Raw genomic sequence first — 22068 nt, forward strand, 5'->3', positions numbered from 1 at the left:
GAGACAGCGTCACTGTAAGGGAGGGAGGCCCCCGCATCCTGTGAGGTTGCCTCTTCCTGCATCCCAGCCATCCTTTGGTGCACTGTCAGCCTCCTGCAAAGGGAAAGCCCCTGCCCTGCATTCCACCAACTTATCCCACTATACTGGGCAGGTTATGAGGTGTAGACATTGCTGGGATAGTGTCTGGGACAAAAACCCAGAGGAAACTAGGTTGTCAGATGAGTTGCACAAAGACGAGGAGGAGGTTGCAGTGGTTGGTCCCCACCAACCCCAGCAGCACTGCAGTGCCCTTGGGCTGGGGATGAGCTGCTTTGAGCCTAGAAGGGAGTTCCTCTCTCCTTCTCCAAATGAGAAGGATAACAGTATGCACAGCATAACATCTGTGAAAAATGGGATATCTCAGTGTGAGCTTCCAGGGCTCTCACACTACGTCAGCAACATTCCCTCCGTGCTTGCCCACAGGCTTTGGGGGTGCTACTGAGCTCCCCTGGAGCCCGTGCTGGCCCATGGCTTGGGCCACGTCCAGCTCTGGTTGGGATGCTGAAGGCAGCCAGGGGCTGAAGCATGGGCTGCAAGTGTCCTCCATAGAGCTGCAGCCTGAAAACCATGCAGGGAGACCACAGCACACCCTATCAGGAGCTCAGTGCTGTTGTCCAGGTCCTCAGGGAAGGGCTGTTAGCATGGGCAGGAGCCTGGGGACTGTTGGGGTGGGAGGGGAAGATGGCAGATCATGCTGCTTTTAGGTAACACGATCACTGTCAAGAGAAAGGGGGAACCATGCACAAGGTGTTGCTGAGGCTGGAGCAAAGCCACGGGCTCCAGCTTAACAGACTGACTGAGCCAAACCTGCATAGCTGCCTCACTCAGCCATGAGGACCTTTGCCTTTGCTCATGGCTCCTTCCCTCATCCCATGGACAGTGCCTGTGTGTGTGGCTGCACTGGAGCGTGCACATGTGCCTCATGCCCTGCCACATGGTTCTCTTCCCCATCCATCGCTTTGGCACAACTCTCAGAGTCAAATCCCACCTTGAAGCATGGCTTACTCTGCAGTATCTACATTGTGCAGGATGTGGTTCAGCCTGGGGTCCAGCCCTTTCTCTCCCAGTTTAGTGGCTTCAGTCTCTGTTGGTGCACGTTGGGCTTCTGGAATAGTCTGAGCATCTGTTTCATAAGCCTTGGAAGGGGTGATGGGGAGGGCAGTATTTAGAGCAGGAGTTCCTGGACAGTGGTACCTCCTGTGCTAGGGATGTATCGACCACTTTGAAGAGGTGCATATAGACAACACAGCCAGGGCTGGCAGCGCCCACAGAGAGAACCCTAAAATAGTCCAGCTCTGCCCTGGGCCTGGCATCGAAGGATGTATGGGAGCACTGCTCATGGGGATTTCTTGATCCTTGTGCCCTTCAGCTGCAGGGCAGGGTGGCTTGAGGAGGAATGCAGGAATCAGAGTGCAGAGGTTTCCTTGCTGCAAAGAGGTCAGGGGTCGTGCAGGCTTTGGGGAAGAGGTTCCCCTTTCTCAGCCTCATGCCATGAGCCTGCCTGGCCCTCGGTAACGATAAGCTCCATATTCCACTTCATGTCGAGGGGAACCTTTCAGGTCACGTTTGTGGTGGGTGAAACCCAAGGATGTTTTACTTCGCAGTGTAATTTTCAGAGGCCTCACATGGATCATGATCTGCCCTCTCATATTCCATGGGGTATGTGTGTGTGTTTTCCCTCTCTCGCTTTCTCAGAGAGCTGTTTTGATTGATTGTCCTCAGCTGCAGCTAAAAGTCCAGCCAGGCAGTTTATGGAGTTGGTTCCAGCATCAATTCTTGCTTTGAAAAACATGACATTTAAAACCACCCTTTGGTTTTCCTACATATGGATCTGATGCTTTTGTTAAAGACTGTTTTTGCCGCTTTCCTCCTGGAATATAAGTCTCATTTGGACACCGCATCTCCTTGACCTCAGAGCACCTTTATTTCAGTGCCATTGTAATTGACAGGTTGAATTTATGAGATGCTGTCAAAGTTCAGTATTAATAGCAGACATTAATGTCACCAGCGTTTTCCAATAGAAAATTAATGTCAGTGTTGTCTGCAGCTAAGTAACCCTCTAAAACGACTCCTGCATGCCTCGACACTACATGCTGAATGCTTGCTTTTATGCTTTTTGCTCTTTCAGTGCTTGGGCCGTCTAATCCCTTTGTTTTAATGACATTACAATAGGGCATGCAACAAATCACTTCCCTTCCCTCCTGGTTCTCCGTGACTTTGTTCCTTTAAAAGTCATCTGCGTCAGCCTGGAGCAAGCGTGAATCTGTATGATCAGTGTGAATGAAAACAGTGATCACCTCTGCGGAAGATAGTTATGGCAGGAGAGAAGTGCAGAGATCGCCTGTCTGTCCTGCATCCTTCGTGGCACATGTGGACACAAAGCTTGGCCTGACCCGGGGTATTCTTAGAGAGAAGCCTGAGTTGGTGGCCCCGGCACAGGGAGGAGAGGCAGGGACTCCTGTGTGCTTAAAAGCCCTGAAGACATGCTGGGCTACAAGATGAAAATCAGACTCTCCTCTCTTTCATTTGATTGTAACCTCTGTGAAGATGGAAAGCCTTTGGCTGGTGCTCAGGACTTTGCTTGGCTGTAACATGAGCACAGGGTTGCCTAGGACAGGCCTGTTTCTGGGACATGAAGCCTTTCCCAACAACAATGCCCCCTGAACAGCCAAGGTGTTGAGACTTAAAGCTGTTCTTCAGAAACCTCTTTTGGTTTTGGACACCACAAGACTGTGTCTTAGATCGTCCTGAACTGGGATGTGTAATCTGCAGAAGAAGCAGGTCTCATGCCATAAACCTGAAACAAACCAAAAATGCACCAGGGAGCAGAGAGGACAGAAAAGCTGCTCGAAGCTGTGCCCTGGACCAGCTACATGGATGAATTCCAATGAGCCATTTGCAAGGCAGGGAGGACCTCTCTGTTCTGCCCCAAGCAGTGGTTATTGGGCTGCATGAGGGATGCTCAGCCCATCCCTGTGGCAGGCAGTGGGGGACCACCGGGACATGATGCTCATCCTTTCTTCCTCCACCATACAGCTCTTGATGCTCCTGCAACCTCCTGATGCTTGAGGCCTTGCCATTCCTAGAGCTCTTGAAGTGTCACTGGGAGGAAAGCTGTTTTCTGGAGCCCACTGGTCTCTTAAACCAGAAACAGGCATTGGAGGGCATTTGCCAGTTACTGTTTTTGAATGCCAGGTCCGTGCTGCTGCAGTGGGTGAAATGCCCATCTCTCCTGGAGGTTCTCCAGGTGTACAGAACTTTACACAGGTATCTATGTACTGTACTTCCTGACTTTTGTCAGGTTTACTGGCAAGGAAGGAGGCATTTCTGACTTGGCAAAGAGGTGGGAATGCCATTTCTGGAGGCAGCTGGCCTCCCCTGTGTGATGGAGGAAGCAGTTGGTGGGTCACTACTTGGAAAAAGCACACCTTAACTGGGATTTCTTCATTCTTGCTACAAGCTAAGGATGTACCTGCACATCTCCCTCCTTTCCTAGCATTTTGGAAGAGGAAATCCTTGTTGGTCAACACAGTGTTCCTTTGGTGGCTGGTCTAATGTAGTTCAGACAAGGTTCCCACCAGCTCCCTTGTTTAATAGGCCTCTTCTTTATTAAAAACAAACCCCAAACTCCTCTCTCAGAAAAGCCAGCCAAGATGCTCTTTTTCTTTCTCCCTCTTCCATCTTGTTCCTCTTAGAGGATCTCTGGGAGCCCGTCTTGGTGCTTTCACTCTTTCACATGCCAAAGATTGCTACATTCCTCTTAGTTATGCTCCTGCCAAACCAGATCTTATAGTCTTGCCTCAAAAATCATCCACTTCCCTGCTCCTTGGGGTTCCTTTTGTTGCTGTTGCTTTTTCATTGAATTTCCTCATGTTTATTGACATGTCTATTGTTGAGCTTCCTGGACACATGCAGCTCTCTTTTTCGGATGCAGAGAAAGACAAATAGTTGCCTTCACTGGTCTGCCCCTGCTGTTGGGGAAAGACTGTTAGTGATATGATTCCTACAGATGGGGATGGGTCTCATTTAGAGCTAGGGTCATGGAGGGTGTAAACTGGCATTGCTCCATTGGCTTAGCTGGAATAAAGCCAGTTTTGTCCAGCTGAGAATCTGTCCTTAATGTCTAAACAGTTATTACACACTAATAAAGATTAATGATTGTAAATCCCCACGGATTATACATAAAATGGCAAGTTTTACTCATTAATCTTTATTGCCATATTATAGCTGTTTATGTTAGAGGAGTCATCCCTCTCTGTTCTGCACATGCACTTAGGAGGTGGGGGCTGAGGAGGGGGGGATGAAGGGTGGACAAACCAGACCAGATGTCCACGTGTTTTACAGCCTGTGTCCTCCCCCCAGGTTGGTTGTTTCCTTGAAAGCCCTTAACCGGCAGCAAAGGATGTATCGCAGAGCTTTGTCTGCTCCGCTGGCCTCTGCCTGAGCTATGAAATCCAGATTGTTCCCAGTGAGAAGGGATCGGATCTCCTAATTAACATTTCAGCTCAGCCTTTACTGGAGCAGATGGATAATATGGAATTTGACGTGCGCTCTGGCAGGCCAGAGCTCTGCAGTGCAGTGAGATTCACTCTTCTGGACTGTGGCTTTGGAAGAGATGCTTTCTCTGCAGTTAGTAGCCGTGTTGCGGGTGGAAAGGATGCTGCTCCTTCACATAGCCCCACAGTGTTGAAGCAGTTGAATTTGTTAATAAGAGGGTCAGAAAAAGCTCAGTTGAATCTCAGCTCTTATGTGCTTGCAGATACATAGAGACACAGTGAGGAGCTGGTGGTGCCAGGGGTCTGGACACAATGATCTGTGTGCTGTATAAATGAAGAGGACCGAAGAGAGCGTAGAAAACTGCAAGGGTGGGTTTAGTGTCATAGGGACAGAATGAGCCCTCTGACAGACAGCTGGAGTCAGTTCACTCTGCCAGGGAAGGTCTGGAGTTGGGAAGGCTGGAGCAGAAAGAGAGGGCAGAAGAGCCACCCAAAGACTCAATGGAGCAATATTCTTGCCACGTGCTCCTTGAGACCCAGATCTGTAGGTGATGGCTTTGCTCACGAGTCCCAGATTACCGCTGCATCCCCACTTCCAGCAAGACAAACACAATCTAAACCCCAAAAGAAACCCACAGGGACAAGCTACAAGTGAACTGATGCTTGCTGCCTGCTGCATGGCTTGTGCGTTGCTGCTTCCCCTCATCAGTGGGAGTCAGAGGTCTGATTTAAACGGTGGGGAAAGCATGGGAAAGGCCTCCATAGCTGAGACAGAAGAAGGTAAACATTTTAAGGTGGTCTCTAACTGGGCTAATGGTGGAAATACCTAATTTACAGGCTACAGGGATAAATGAATTCTTCAGGGGTCTATCCAGCCGGCAGTGACGTTCCATGGGGAGCAATTCTGGCTGTGTGACATTTATTACATAGCCTCCTTTAGTGCACCCCTGGGTTGCTCGAAAGCTCTTCGCCTCCATCGACACGTTACGTCTCAGTCACCTTTACGTTCTGTTTTATGTCTGGATTTTACTAGCAGCCTTTATTCTAGGCGGTTGGTCGGAGCGAAGGCAAGGGAAAGGGGCCTCCAGCCAGCTCTGCAGAGTGCTTTGGGACAGGAAGGAGCTGCTTGTCTGATATCCAGTGCCTGCTTAATGGGAAGCCACATCCAGGGACGAGCTGTCCTGCAGGTATCCAGCCCAAGCGAGAGCTTCTCCTTTCTATACAGCATTAAAAATCCCTTTTTGGAAGTGGAGCAGCTCTGGATTTGCAGCCAGGCTGCAAGGACAGGCTGCATTATCTTCCTCGAAAGGCTCTTTGCTTTCTCTACGATGGGGCAAAAGTCCAGCGGCTGTGAGGTGCTGTGAGGATAAGCTGGGAAAAGCTTGGAAGCGTCTTCAGCGCTCTGGAAATAGGGATGGAAATCGCAAAAGATCAGACGTCTTTCGGCAACTTCCAAAGCTCTTATGGTTTTAGCCAGACCTGAAAACCCTTCCTAGAAGTTTATTTCAGGGTATTTTGAGCTGGGACTTTGCTTTTGGGCCTAGCTAAATCCAGGAAACTCGGAATAGTGTAATTTTTGAATAAAGAGGGGAAACACACCCCGAGTATTACTGGATCAATGAGGAATGTTCCTGTTTGGTTTCTCTTACAGGAATCGTTCAGGCCAGCTCAGGGTTTATCCTAATTTAGTCTGGTTTTACCCCAGATAATTACTCCTTTGTAGGAAATAAAGAGATCAAACCGTGGTCTTTCCAGAACACTGCGACCCGTCACGCAAGGGCATGCACCAAACTGTGCCAGAAGGTGGATGGAGATAAGTGCTACAGTAAGAGGCAGCCAACGTCTGTCTGATGGCTGGAGAGAGCAGTCTGGCAGCCAGCATGGCCAGGGCCTCCAAAACATAGGTAGAGACAATTCCCCCAGGGTTTGTGTGATGGAGATATCAGTCTGCCACGTCTTGGGTTTTTTCCCCCCTCTATAAAGAACATTCAGGCATCTCAAATTGTCCTGGAACAATATCTGAAAGCCTTTGGTATTCCTCAGCTCAGATGCATGGATTCTTTCAGGATGGATACTGTGAAAAGTCAGGAAAAGCCAGGTGTCCTTGATTTATGCAGCCAGAGTGAAGAGACACAGATTAAGTGCCTCATAAGAGCCAAAAAGGTGTGTTTAAAGATGAATTACAGTCGCTGCCATAGCTGTGAAGTCAGGATCTAATTCTCACATAGACAGGTGCAGCTGCAGAGCTCTCCAGCCACATTTAGCCCAGATTTAGTTGTAAGTCTGGCATGAGTATCTAATATGGGCCTAAATATCTAATATGAGCCTAAATATCTAATGTGGGCCGTGCTGTTTGGTAGCCTTCTGGCTCTACAGGCAGGAAAAAGCCTGGTTCAAAACACAGGATCACCAAAACCAGGGTTTGGCTCCAAACATTTCCTCTATATCTATGTATGAAGTGAATTTCCAGAACTCTGCCACTGTTCTGTTTCCCCTGTGTGAAGCGAGTGGCACAGTTGTCACCGTGCCAGTGGGGCTGCTGGAAATAGTCACAACAGATGAAATGGTTGGAATTTCCCATTGATTTTTTAACAGCAATATATTGGGAGTCAGCGGCTAAATGCAGTCTCACGCACACTGGAAATGTGTTGGAGTGAAACTTGTCGTTTCTCATGGAAAAAGAAATAACTGTCTAAAAATGTCAGAAATCTTCAATTTCGGGAATTGCCATTTTATTGGCAAAGATCCCCGTTTAGCATCGAAATAGATGAAATTTCGGGAGCTTCTCCCTGAAGGTGTGAAATCTGTTTTTTCTTGAGATGGTGGTAAATTTGAAACAGGGTGTTTCTGAACACTGTCAGCTAGAAATAATGGAAGAGATGGGGAAGGACAATGGAAAAGGAACCACTTCCCAATGGTCTGTTGGTGTTGAAGAGGACACAGGCAAAGCACCCATGGCTTTTGAACATGTTAGAAAGGTTTTCCAACCTGCTGTAATGCAAGTCCTTGTTTTACGTTAGTTTTAGGACTTTTTTACAGTAACGTCATTTGTTTTATAACTGTGAAAGTTTCTGTTTTTCCTTACACGTGGAAGGCTGATTTTTCCTTCTCCTGTTCCAATTACTTATTATTGATCCATTTCTTGTACTCTCCAAGGTGTGTTGAAGGTATCTCCCAGCCTGCCTTTGAGCCATATGGAATCACTGTATTGTCTCCTCTAACGGCTGGGATGGTGAATGGCAGTAGATGGCTAATTCTTATTTTAAATCATATTTATAGCAATTTAGATGGGGTTTTTTAGTGACCTGATTTGCCCTAGAATTAGGGATGAGGAATCCTTTTAAAAACTGTGGCTTCAAGTTTTTCTTTTAAGTATCTTGGAGGTTTCTGAATGACCCTCCTCGCCCTTGTTTTTAATAGGAAAAGCATCAGTTGGGTTGTAGTTGTTCCTTCAAGGGGGGGTTGACTAGCATCAGGGTTCAGTTTCAGTGGTGAAAATGCTGTCACAAGACCATTAACCAAAAGTGCACCAGAATGCTGAGAAAACAGTAATTTCCCACCTGAAAAGTTAAATCTGGGTTATGACAAACTTGGTTTGTCCAAGTCTCATGCCAGGCTTTTCTGTATCAAATTGCATGGAGCTTTCCTCTATACCTTGAGCCAGTGAGACCTGGGTTGCCAGGACTGCTTTAAAGCAGGGCTGAGGGCTACCCAGGCACCCTCTGACCACGTCTGCTTTGGGTATGAAGGGCACGAATCCTACACAAATGGTGGAGCAACTAATGAATGGTTTCTTCTTGCTCTGTAAGAGATATCGAGGTGAAATCCTGTAAGCGTGACCTGTATGAGACAAGCAGGATTGGAGCTCAAAACCATCAGCTTTTTGTCCTTTTTCTCCTCTTTGCAAAGGTGCCTTGCTGCTCTGCTGCTTCAAAAGCCACCCCAGCCTTTCTGACAAAGAATCAGAGTTATAAGACCCTTTAGGTTGGAAAAGACCTCTAAGATCATCGAGTCCAACCATTCACCCAGCACTGCCAAGCCCACCACTAAACCATGTCCCTAAGTGCCACATCTACACGTCTTTTAAACCCCCCCAGGGATGGTGACTCAACCACTTTCCTGGGCAGCCTGGCTGCTGTGGTGCATCTGTTTTCAAACAGCTTGCATTGGTTTTCTGGTTTGTTTTTTATTCCCCCTATGTATAAGAAACGTTGGGTAGCAGAATGTGGAATTCATTAGAAGTTCATAAAGCAGGGACCTCAGAAGGATGTGGGTATAAATGCTTTTCAGGCATCTGAGGTGAACTTTAAATGGAGCTTTGGCCCTCGTTTGCTTTCAGCTTTTCAAAAACCATTTATGAGAAAGTGGAGCTGTCAAAGCCATGCATGAACTTTGCCTTCTTGCAAATAACTTGTCTCAAAGTAAGTTGTCAAAATGCACAAGAAACTTGTCTCAAAGTAAATCCAGTAGCTCCACAAAGCCGGAAACGTGTGTGCATTAGTGTGTATGCATGCGTGTGTGTGTGGGTGCACGTGCTGTGCATGGGTGGGTGCAGCGAGTCTACCATTTTGGAGATGTAAAACACACAAAGCAAGTGTTTTTACAAGAAAAAGGCAATGTAAAATGTTTATTTCTTGGCAGAAGGACACCAGACCACATCTCCCATCCTTCTTTTAATTGCCTCGTGTTTGTTTTTGTTGTCTTAAGTCTTTGCTGGCCTGTTTCCTCTGTTGCTACTTAGCAGCCTGTAACCTCACACAACCCCTCTGGCAGCGAGGGAGCGCATGGCACTGGGGAGCTCACCGGGAAGAGCACTGGTGTTCACATCCATGAGAGGAACCGAAAAGGGAGCGTTAGGGTAAAAGGCAGCACAATGCAATATGAGCATTTTCCAGTTTTTATCCTTGTTGAGGAAGCTTTGTCCTCATTGGAATCAAAGCTGCCCACAGCCTACACAAGACCCAAAATCACAGCTTTGATGGATTGGTCCAGAAATAGCTTTGGGAAAGACTCTCCCTGCCTTGACTGGTTCTTGTGAGCATGTACTAGTGGTATATTGGAAGAAACGAGGTGCTGTCACCTCTGTGAGATGGCACCCAGGTTCTTATCAGTGCTGGTTAAGGTCCCCTCAGGCTTTGCCCAGGCTTTTAGCAGTGCAAAGCCAGTGGCCAAAAGGCAACACTGCCCATGCATGAGCATGGCTCTGAGCTCCTATTCCTGTCTGCAGCCGGGGGAAATTCTATCAGTCAGATGTTACAAAGCTCACAGGGTCCTCCATGCACTCCATAGTACCTCGGTGGTCTCCCAGCTGCCCACCCATATAGCATTGCATCCGCCCTGTCTGAAACCCTTCTCATAACCTGTGTTGTCTTCATTCATCTCAGAGCCGTTCCTCATACCATGAAGGTGACAGATAGTAGGAGACTGACAGTGAGACCAGGCTTTTATTTGATGCTGTTGTGTTAATGAGATGCTTTTAGGACCCGTGTGGTGCTGGATCAAGGATATTGGTGGAACAACGGAACTGGTATTCTTTAACCCCGACTGCCTTACATCCTTCCCCTCCACCCTCTTCATTTGAATGAAGAGATTAGATTGGGAGAATATATTTAACTTGAAAAAAAGCCCCAAATCGTGCCGATGGAATAGGTTATCTTTCCTACACTTCAGTTTTATTTCTCAGGATATGCAAAGGTTTATCAGTGCTGCTGAGAGGAGGGGACAGTACACCTTTTGGAAACTTCAACCACTGTAACCGTTTTCCAGATGTGTGTGTGTGTGCGCGTGTGTGTGTGTGTTTAAACTCAGCACTGTGTGTGCGTGTGTTCTGCTGGATATTGTGTGCATCTATGAAACGCTTCAAACAACTGCCTGGAAGTCAAAACCAACCACCTCTTTCCAGTCATATGTTTGCCGTGACTTTTCATAACCACACTTGAACTAGTGGTCTTGGATTCAATATTCAAAGAGCAGGGCATCTTTATAGCGATGGTATGTCAGTCAAATTAAGGAAAATGTACACAAAAGTAAATAAATGAATTTAAAAGTAACGTGCTCTCAGCCTACGTGTGTTTAACCAATGGAAGTACAACCGGTTGTTGGGGATGCACTTTGTGCTGCTTTCGCTGGTCATATGGAAGGGTTTTGAGGCTCGCCTTCCTCATAGCAGCTGATCGAACGTTGGGGAAAGCTCAGAGTGCTCAAGCTGCTCCACAGAAGTAATTGTCAGTCTTTGTGCAATTGGTTTTAGTTACTGCACATTGGCTGGTGAGGGCAGACTCAGCCACATCCCATCCAGCCCACATCAAAGCACCAGCTCCTGCCTGGCTCTGGAAGGGCTCTGGGGTGACCAGAGCCGCTGGGTTCCTTCTCCCCTCCCCAAAAAGCCACGTTCCAGCATGGATGTGGGGCTGTAAGTGGACACAGGGTCCATGCACAGCATGGCCTCAGGGTACGGGACTGATACCAACATATCCCATTGGGGCTGGAAGCACCTGGATCACTCAGCACCTTGCAATGATGTGGCCAAAGTGAGCCAGTGGGGTTTGTGCAGCCATCAGCGCCTGAGCTCTCAGGCTGGAAAACAGATGTGCTGCTTCTCTCTGTCTTTCCCCAGGTCCTGGATCCAACCCTAGATTCCACTGCCAGCCCCATCACTATTATCTGCAATTAAGCCTTGCATTTCTTTAGAGGTTAACTATTAGGTTGTGCATTTGTCATGATGCGAAGCCAATTTTCACCCTTAATTTATTAGGCTAAGTCAGATAGCATTTTGCTGGAGTAAAGCATGCCTGGTTGGGGTCATATTGAAACATGAATCGCTGTTTCCCTCTTTCTCATGTAAATAAAATTATGCTTCCATTTATCTTAGAATTGCTGAAAACAATATATCAGCTCCCTCTGCTGAAAAGCACAAGTTGCAGAGCTGGTGCACTAAAGGATGGACTAAACAAAAATAGCCCACTTAATATAATAACCTCTAAAGGCACAGGAAAGGAATCGATGTTTGTGGCACACAAGAAGCGCAGTGGCCGGAGCTGAAGGCTTTCAGATTGCAAGGGAATGTTACCCGGTGTCAGTGATGGGAATGCCGGTGATACGGAGATTGCCATAAAAACGTCTGTAGAGAAGAGCTGCAAGAGGCACATCACCATTTCTGGGAATCCTAAGCAAAACAGCCGCCCAAGTTTTATCTGCACGATGGGGTGCCTGTGTGAGTGCATGTGTGTTCTGTTTGAAAACAAGGAATTAAGAGCCACGCTTTCATTTGATCAAATCAAATTACCCTTGTATGTTCAGAATGCTTATGCATCGGTAATTTTTATATTAGGGCTTTATCTCCCTGTAATCAATTCCAAATACAAACCTATTTTTATCTCTGAAGCGCAGCAGTAATTTAGAAGATGTAGACGGAACGCACACGAGATGCCAAAAGCAATTCTGTGGAGCCTCTTTTGTTGTCATCTCCAATGCGCCGGGCCCTGCCTTCAGCCTCCCACCAGTTTTAAAAGCCCCCAGATTTAACAATTGAATAAAGAGGGGTAAGAGGACTGAAGCAGTTGCCAACCCCCAGAATAGTCGGGAGGTTCATGTGCACCTCTGGGGTAGAGTTTGATTGAGCATGGCACAGTAATGTAAACTGTGCTGAGCTTTGTAATGCAATTACCTTAGTTGGTGAAATGGCAGAGCTTGTTCCCTCTGTCTCTCTGCCTGCTGTATAGTGTTTCATGTGTGAAGAAAAGGAAACAGTGAAATAATGCCCTGTGTTATCACCACTAACTTCACACTGCAGTGAGGAAGAGTGGAAGTTGAGGTCCTTACAGTTAAATAGGAACTCCAGTCCTGCATAAGACAGCATTTAAGCATGTCCAGCCTGAAGTGCATCTTTTATATGGTCCTTCTTCAAGTTACTTTCCCACACTGGAGGTGTAGGATTGTAGAGCAATCCTCTGGCATAACAAGCAGCACTCAGAGAGAAAAATATCCCTGCCCTTGTGGAAAGTGTCTCATCCACTGAATGTGTCCTTGTTTCCTGTATCTGTGGTGGTTGTTGAAATTGGAGATAATGAGAAATCAAATGCCAAGGGATAAACAATTTGCAGCCGTTAGAGATTATAAAATGGGAGAGAGATGTGTTTCACAACTCTTCTTGCTAAAGATAGCCTTGAATATCTAGAACTCAACTTTGATTTCTGACTTTGGCCTGAGAAATGACATTTTCCTCATACCTCTCCATGGTGACATTGTTCAGGAACATGGCTCAAGGGTCTGGGGAAACTGCAGGGTTTTCTTCCAGGTCACACACTGTACCTGTTCAAATACAGCTCTCGCTCTGCAGGTTGGCTCCACTGTTGTGTGATTCCCTTGTGGCTGTGACAAGGCACAGGAAACGTGGCAATTAGGTTTGATAAAATAGGCATGGATAAGAGCATCTGAGATGACACACACGCTTCTTTGCAATGAGCTTCTCTGTATCATGAAAAACACTATCATAGTTAGCCCAGCCACTGCAGCACAGTGCTCCCTTCCTTGCTCTTCTCTTTCCTCCTCTCATTTAGGATCCCTGCTGTGTGCTCAGCGATATTTGCTTCCAAAATGCAAATATGCCTAATGAAGCACTCCAAAACCCCAATCCCAATTTCCATGCCAGCCCCGCAAGCTTTCTGCCCCTCAGGAGCACCTGCAATAGCAGCAGCCATGTATGTGTTCATGGATATGGCTTTTCAAACTACCTCTTTGATCTTGCCAGCGCAGACATCACTTCTGCTCTCTCAAATTACCCTGGTGTTTCCTGGTACAAAGCCATGTATTAGCACTCCAATGCCCTTTTGGTTACAGTTCTGGCTCTCTGGTGCAGAAAGTGCATGGCACGATGCTGAAAGCAATGTATTGCAAAGAATACACTGCATCTAGGGGGTGATGTAGTTTACCAATGTTAAAAATACAGCTGTTTAATTCTGTTTCATTTACTTGCCAATTCCTACTAAAGTTATGAGAGGAGCAGCCAAATTGGAAGTGTTTTCAGTCCTAAAAAAGCATCCCATTTTAATACCCAATGATTGGTATTCACGTTAATAGGTCTCTTTCAATATGCTTCTATTAACTACAGGTATTAAAATGGAATGAAAGACCATTACAGAATGTTAACAAATTATTCATGGCAAACAAGTAAGACACCTCTCTTGTTTGCCTACCACTTTCACATTAAAGTGCTTTTGGGAAGTAATAATATTAATAATAATAATAATAAATTTCCCTCTTGAAGGAATCGTTATTAAAGCATTTTGCATGCGGATTACTTCAGGCCTCAGCATTGCAACTCTCGGCTAGGTTGGGAGACGAAGGCCAGGATTTGTTGATTGAGATCAGATGGCTGGTGGCGAGAAGGAATCTAGATGACTTAACTGGAGGGATTAAACTCGAGTCTTTTGGCTTCCATTTGGCTGTTTTATAAACTCCGCCGCTGGGCCAGCTTAGCTGGGCTGCGTTCCCCTCGTCGCATGTGTGATGTTAGCGGGGTGGTTTGTAGCATCAGCCAGTCCATCACTATTAGCAGCCCAGACGTTCTGGGTGAGAAAGGAGTAGACAGTGTAAGTGAAAGCTAAAATTAGTCCCTGAAGCGCCCATCCACACACCTCCAGCTCGGTGGCTGACCTCCTGCCGGCTCCGGGAAGCAGTAGGAATGCTCTCCATCCCAGCCAGCACCTGGAGTTCTTGGTGGTTGATAGCATGCGGATACCGATGACATTCCCAAGAGCTCCAGCCCTGTTTCCCTGCCCTGCCCAGGGAGAGGCAGGTCTCTGTGGTACCCAGCACATGGCTGATGTCCCTGGATGCAGGGTGATGTACCACTGGACACGTGAGGAGGAGGGTTGTGTTATCAGCCATCCGCCTTTGAAGCCTCACCCATCAGCCATACCCCATGGGAGTACATGGAGCTCGCTTTCTTCTTTCTTTCAGAGCCCTAACCTTTAATTTTACAACACTGATTGAAACCAAGAGTGGAAATAAACAGTCAGAACTACTCTGTTTTCCTTCCCCTCCCTTCCATTATCTTCTTTCTTTTCCATCCATCCTCATTTCACATGCCTCTCAGATTGCGTCCCCCTGGTTTTCCAGTTATTTATTGACCCAGACCTAATTCCTTATTTCCAGAAATGTGTCATGAATCCTGCCTTTGAACCGTTTGCTTTTTGCTTTCCAGGCTCACCTCTTTGACCACGTTTTCCTGTAAGAGATAAGGATATAGGGTTTGTGGAGTAATCGCAGCAGGATGCCTGGGTTTCATTCATAGATCTGTTGCCACTGGCTCATTATGGAAAACCAGGAGAGTTATTTCACCTTCCAGGGCCTCACCTCAGTGTCACCATCTGTAAAACAAGGCTAATAATTGTTATCTCTTCCTTGCAGGAGAACTGGGGAGCTTCACTAATGACCATCTGCTAAATGTTCTCAGAGCCTCACATGAGCATTTCTACTGAAGTGCAAATTATTATTAGAAACCAGGGATTGTTACTGGATTGATATCAAATCATTGTCGACAGATTCTCTGCAGGGAAAACTTAGGCGCAGCCAACAAGAACAAGCTGCATGTTTTGAAGTTGTGCAGTTGATTATATTGGCTTTCATCTTCTGGTAAGAGGATCCTCTGCCATCTGAACTCTCTGATCTCTGGGAACACAATTCATCCAATCAATCTGGAGGAAAATAAACCTCCTCAGACAAGAAAATAAAGTATCCACCTGAGATCATACGAAGATGGAAGATGTCAATTCATTCCCAGCCCCACAGCCCTTAACTCTTGAGATCCCAGTGTTTTCCCAGCCCACCAGGCAATGCTTAGGAGCAGGATATAACGCATCCCTTACACACAGCCTCAGTATTGCGAAGAGCCTCGTGGGCCTGCCTGGGTGAAGTTCTAATTGAAAACATGCAAATATTTTACAGTGAAATTGGTGCCACTGAAGGTTTCTATGGACTGTTTGAGGGATACGTCTTGATCTCATGGCAGCTTATGTATGCTGGGACTGATCGCAGCTGTGGCTCCTTCCCTTGGGTCATAGTTTAACCCCAGCTGGCAGCTGAACCCTATGGTGAGATGCAGGAGAGAAGTGGAGGGGTAAAAGTGAGATAACTCATGGGTTGAGGTAAATACAGTTTAATAGGGAAAGAAAAGCTTTGCACATGAGAGAAGGAAAACAACAAATTCATTTGCCACTTCCCAATGGCAGGCAGGTGTTCAGCCATCCCAGGCAAGCAGCGCTCCATCACATGTGATGGTGACTTGGGAAGACACACACCATCACTCTGAACATCCCTCCTTCCTCTTCCCAGCTTTATATACTGAGCATATATGGTGTGGGATATCCCCATGGCCATGTCTCCTCCCTACTCCTTATGCACCCCCAGCCTCCTCACTGGTGGGGTGAGGAGCAGAAAGGCCTTGACTCTGTGTAAGCTGCCCAGCAGTAACTAAAACATCCCTGTGTTATCAACACTGTTTCCAGCACAAATTCAAACCACAGCCCCACACCAGCTACTGTGAAGAAAGTTAACTCTATCCCAGTGAAAACCAGCACACCAGCATAAGTCAGCCCAGGGAGAAGGATACTTCCATACCATTCCTGGACCTGATGCAGTACATCTTCTCCCTAGGGCAGCCTCAAGCTGCTGACAGCAGGTGGATTTAGTTGCCAACTGAATCTGGAATCCATGTTTAGCACCATACAAACACAGAGAAACCATCACTGGGTCATCATTGGTGTGTACCCTATGAGACCCGAATGAGCTCCACTGATGGCTTTACAGGGAACCACTGCCTTTAGAAAGCTTGGCCTCCAATCTTTATAGTGCTTGGGCTCATCTGCTGTGTTTTCCCTGAGCTAGAAACAGAGAGGGAGGATTGCTGGAGGCTATAAACCATTACTGGGTATTCAATAGCAGCACTGTCAATAGGGACAAACAAGAAGAGATGGGGCTGGAAGTGGGGATAATTACAAGGACCAAGTTGTGAGGACCAGAGAGCTCAGGGCTCCTTGTGACACTAAAACTGATAACATATAACGGGGGGAGTCTTAGCAGAGAGCTTCCCCCTCCCATACTATTATGTGCCATTATGGTCACTATCTTAGTTTGCGGGGTTTAAGCGTACCAAATGTGTTTTAATGATGCTGTTACTATCCAACAACATCACTGGTGCTGCACTCACAAAACCCTTTCCAAAGCAATGCTGTCAGGGCTTACAGGGAGGAAAAGGAATGTGAATACCCCTGGTGCAGCCATCTGCAGTGCGCTGGGGACGCTGGAGACAGCACTTGGTTCTCTGGTGCAGTGCAGGCCCTGTTAAAAAATGGGGGGACAAAATAGCTCAGTAATTTTTTAATTAAAAAAGGATACTGACATCTTGCATTAAAATTTGAAAAAGCAATCCTCTACATTTAAAATATACCTGTAAAATAATATGGGCCTTTGGGCTATTTCCTCTAATATGTAACTTTGGTCACATGGCTCCCATTAAGACACCAGAAAAGCTTGTAAAGTGGCATTTATAAGCTCAACGTAGGAAATTTCTGTATTTTTTTATTTTGAATTTATAATCCCCTACCGGAATTTGCTGAAAGAGATGAAACTTTAGTGGAGGTTTTGGGAATAGAAGGATTTCTGAGGAAAAACAGTTGTCTTTTGGTAAAATCCCCATCTGTTCAAATTTTTGACATTTTCTTCAGGCAAATATATTTTTTGCTTAAATATTGAAGAAAAAGAATTCTGGATAAGAGCTCAGTCACTAATAGTGAAAAGTGTTATGAAATATGAATGGTTTGAGATAAAACTACTTAAAACACATAGCTCTCTGCCCGTGTCTGCAGAGTTGCCATGCATCCCTGTGTGCCTTTAGCACTGAAGGCAAGGAAGTTTTCCTCTGACAATGGACATTCAGAACAGGGAAGGTATTAACCGCATCACTTTCGCCCTGATTTGAATAAGGCAAGAGAGATTAATAAGTCATACTGCCCAAGCATGAAGTCAGAATAAAACTTCCCTCTTTCCTCCCAGCTCACATCTCTGGACAAAGCTCTAAAATCGGAAATGAAGTTGATGAATTAACTTATACAATGATGAGGCAAGGGCTGATGCTCATTATTCCTGAATAACCCAGGGGTATGGAGGCACCCAGCAGGGTCAATACCAGCCTGCAAGTCTGGTTTTAGCAGCTCTTTCACGAGCAGGCTGCAGGTGGCAATACATTTATGTTGGTCTCTCAGAGCTTCAGAACTCCCTGCAATGCTGTGCATGGGATCAGAGCAGAGGATGTTGCTCTCGAAGAAGAAATACACCAGGAGGGAAATATGATAAGGATAATTGCAGGGAAGGGGTTAGAAAGGGATCAAATAGGTTTCCTTCCAGTGGGAACGGCTCGTGTCTAAAGGCAGCCACTGCGGTTTTACTGCTTCGCCCTCTCAGGCCGTGCCCGTGCCTCATGGGGTATGCCAGAAGCCAGGCAGAGCAGCATCCCCCAGGATGGCCAAAGCTCTGGGGCACAGCAGGGGATGTCTCAGAAGCAGAAAGGATGAAATGAGGCATCTTTAATTCTCTTCGATGTTGTTATGTTGTTCCCCCAGGAGCAAGAATACAGACGTGCATCTCTCCCTCCTTCCTTAAGGAAGATTAACCAGAGTAAAACTTACATTAATAATGATTTATAGCATCCTTACAGTGTCCATTTTGCAGTCCCACTTCTCTAGGTGCTATAGCAGGGTTTTACAAAGAGCTAAAGGTGTCTGTAAGGGTTTTTTTTGCTCTGGGGTTTTGATAATCAACCCTGGTGCAGTGTTTAATGCCGGTAGATGGAGGGTCACTGGGGGAGGCAGAACTGCCTGGGAACATGGGAAAGGGGGAACATCATCCCTCTCTGCAGGGAGAAATGCTTCTGGAAATGGAGCAGCTTTGCCAAGAGGCAGGGAAAGCAACACTGAAGGCTCTGAAATTGGTCAAAGCAAGGATGTGTCTTGCCTAAGCCATACAGCAAGGCTGTATAAGGTTTGAGTTCCACCAGTTCTTTAGCATCATTCCTCCTGCTGGAGAGGCGAGTGGTGCTTTCTGCCCTTTTGTAATGGCTCCAAATCTTTAATCTCTATTAAGTGCCTCCTCTGGAAAACGGCCCTTATTTGCTATGCTGTGGGAGCAGGACTATTATTAAATGGTCACAGAATATTGGAGAGTACTCAGTGTGCTCTTGCTGGGGTACTCTAATAACAGGTTGATCAGCCCTGAATGATGCCATTGTTAATTCACTGAATGGAGCACACACAAAAGCCAACCCCAAAAGGCACTTTCCAAGAGGAAAGAATGCCCTGTTTTGCTAAAAAAGCAATGGAATTCTGATCAAACCATCCTTGAAAGAACAGCCTGATGACATAAGTTCATGTGAATCAAGGTGCTGCTCCAGAGCTGCGCCTGTGGGGTGCCATTGCACATGTAAATATCCATGTGTGCATCCACTCCATGTGGCCAACATGGCAAACAGCATCCTCACGGCAGCCAGTGCACACCCAAGGAGATGTTGCAGCTTCTCCCTGCTTTCCCCAACTCATCTTGCTCTTTCTTTTGGATTCTATCACCCCTAAAGGATGCTCTCCCTCTGGTCCCCAGTTCTGCTTGGCTCCATTCTCTGCCATCACCCCTTGCAAAGCCACCAAGCCAGCTCCTGCATTTGTAATTGCACTGTGGCAGGTGGTGGGGATATGTCTACCTTAACTCCTCCAGCTAAAGGCAGAGCTGCCTTGAGCCCTGCTGAGCACAGAGGTTTTAATGAGGGGCTGGGATATGGGCAGGACCCACCTGGGAGTCCCAAACTGAAGGTCGGTGGGGTGATGGCTGAGGAACTGGCTATAGATGGCTCAGAATCTCCTTGCAATGTATTTCTGTTTGTGCTGATAGTGGGAGATAGAGGGGGGTGCATCCAGGGGTGAAGCTGGACCTGCTCCCCACATGGGAGCTGCCTCTTTGCTCCCATCCCAGCGAGGGGGTCTCTAAGCCCACGAGCAGGGCAAAAGGGCAAATTCAGCAATACCTTTGGCTTATCAGTGACAGGACAAATTGATACCAGACTTTTAAGAGGGTGGGGAAACGTCTCTCCATAAAAAGAATCTAAATTTACCATCGTGTTAACAATTCTGTAAGACTTTTTGGCAACTCCTAATGGAAATTTCAGGAGCAGATGGAAATATTTGGAAACGTATAGAACACATGAGCCTGCAACATCCATTTTTATTTTCTCATTGGGAGTGTGGAGTGGTTTCATGTTGCCTTTAAATTTCTTTATTTCCCCCCTTCTTTCTCTCTTCTGGATGCTAAGAAAAGCAAGAGGGGAAGCAGGCGATGATGGATATAGGTAGGAGGGTTTTTTTTTTGGTACTGCTCACTTGATTCCCCTGTGTGGTCTGCAATGGGTTTCAGAGCAAACAGCACCAGTGTAAGGTTACTTGGTCCCAGGAACGTGAGGGCACCTGCTAGCCTGGCTCTGTGAGGTCCAATGAGCCAGTTAACCTTTCGCAATGTGAATGGAGGTGGATAGCTTGGATCTACCTCCCAGACAGCACATGAGGTTTAGTTAATGAGTGTAAAAAGGCCTCATGGATTCTTTGATAGAAGATAACGTCAAAGTATGCAGAATGGTTTTTACTACTCCTGTTGGGCAATGCCCAAGGTCAGGGAGAGGAAAATCCAGGGGGAACACTGAAAAGGTGAAATCCACAGAGAACACTGAAAACGTGAATCAAATGTTTCCACTTGCCCATAAAGCAAGAAGAGTTTTTGCTTTTTAGGTGCTATAACCCATCCTAGAAATGGAATTTCAGTGGAATAGGACAGGAATCAATAACAGTAATAGACACCCTTACATACAAAAGCTGAGAAAAAAATACTAGCTCTCAGTGACCAAATTTCTGGACGGCTGCTGATCAGTAATGATCAGGAATGAAGGCATACGCCGTATTTTTCCATCTCCCTGATGGCTTTGCAGAGTGATGGCCAATGCACTGGCTTCACTGCTGCTCTGCTCTGGTAGAGCAGCTACTATGGTGGGGAAGTCATTTGGAAACTGAGGCATTTTCCAAGGTGTTTACATTGTCCCGCTTCCATCAGATCTCAGCAGCTCTTGGAATATCCATACCTAAAGCCTTTAATTAGAAGAGAGACTTGTGGGGCTGGTGGTCACAGCATTTATTGTGCTTGGAAGAGAACCGGTCTATTCCAGCAACAGCAACACTAACCCAGCGCCAGCAGCAGTTCCGACAGTTATCACATCCATGGCTGGATGCACTTCATGATAGAGCAGGCTTTGGAAAAGGAGAGCACGTTTCCCTCGAAGCCCAGGGAAAAGAGCCTGGGTGATGACAGAGGGACTTCTCTCACAAGCGCTTGAGCAGCTAATGGAGAAAAATGAGTCGCAAATCCCTCTCTGTTGACAGTACTGTGCTCAGCTTCCTCTGGCTCATGAAGGATCAGAGCATGGGATGGTTTAGAAACTGCTGCCTTCTCCGATGGGCACTGTTGTCATCCCCTGAAAGCAAATGCCCTGCAGTGACAGGGAGCAGCGTTGTGGCATCGTGCAGTTAATACAGCATTCAGCCCCACTGCCTTTGGCCTCTTGCCTCCCCCTCTAATGCAGATAAATGATCCAGGGGCAGCACTCAGCTCCTTCCCTCTCTGCTTTTGCTGCACAAACTCTTTTTCCATAGTGGGATTAGTGCAAGGGAATTGGGTTAAATTTTCTTGTAGGTTGGCTGCGATACAGGGCCACATCTGCCCAGACCTGCAGAAGTCATTCAGGTCCTAAATCCTCTCAGTCATATTACTTCCTAGAGCTTTCTATGGCAAAGAGACATTGGCTGGAGAAACTGGCAGACTCACGCCCATGCCCAGTGCTGTGGAGCTGCCATCATCCTTGCTGTCACTGGTGTCAATGGTTTGGTTACAGAACTTTCACCTTTGCAAAGAGGCAGTGGGTGCTGAGCCCCAGCATCTTCAACCTTAGTACCTTGTGAAAGACAAAGCAAGCATTTGGAGTGAGTGACTGTGGGGTCTTCGTTCCTAATTGCAATGTGATCCTGCGGGTGACATGGAATCTATTGCGATAATTCCTTTTTTTTATGGACTATTAGGGAATAATTGTATTATAATCCCTTTGACCCTAATATTTATGCATAACACACAACTGCTTCAAGGCAGTTTCTCACACAAGTTTATCAGAGGCTGTGAACTTCTATTCATCCCAAATTAGAAGAAAAAACAAACAAAAAAATCCAAACTGTTTCATTTAAAGCAATCATCAAATATAGAAACTTGACAACTGAAATGAAAAGCTTCTATGAGCTGAGAATAACATGTCCATGAAACCCATTAATTATAAACATATTAAAACCATCTCTATTTTGTTTGCAAATTACATTCTATCTCTGAAACACTTGAAGTGAAACCACCCGCAGGTAAATCTGAAACCAACCCGAGTTTATTAACATTCACAAGTGCAAAG

The 22068-nt window shown here is 46.4% G+C and overlaps 2 protein-coding genes across 3 annotated transcripts in view; both read left to right on the top strand.

Moving 5' to 3' along the window:
* MAP2K6 (mitogen-activated protein kinase kinase 6) overlaps positions 1-15288 on the top strand; it is a 55229-nt gene extending 39941 nt beyond the window's left edge. For both annotated transcript variants that reach the window (XM_057418627.1, XM_057418629.1), the window contains one exon: positions 14946-15288. Coding sequence is in view for 1 of the 2 variants with exons in the window: in XM_057418629.1 (XP_057274612.1) it covers positions 14946-14981 (36 nt within the window). In the remaining variant the exon portion in view is untranslated. The remainder of the gene's footprint in view (positions 1-14945) is intronic.
* The window catches only part of KCNJ16 (potassium inwardly rectifying channel subfamily J member 16), a 230093-nt gene that overhangs the window by 51706 nt on the left and 156319 nt on the right, over positions 1-22068 (top strand). The gene's annotated exons all lie outside the window — the stretch shown is intronic.

This window comes from Pezoporus wallicus, unplaced genomic scaffold (assembly GCF_028554395.1).
Source record: "Pezoporus wallicus isolate ANWC-B61680 ecotype Strahan unplaced genomic scaffold, APGP_CSIRO_Pwel_v1 contig_3710, whole genome shotgun sequence".
Lineage (NCBI taxonomy): Eukaryota > Metazoa > Chordata > Aves > Psittaciformes > Psittacidae > Pezoporus > Pezoporus wallicus.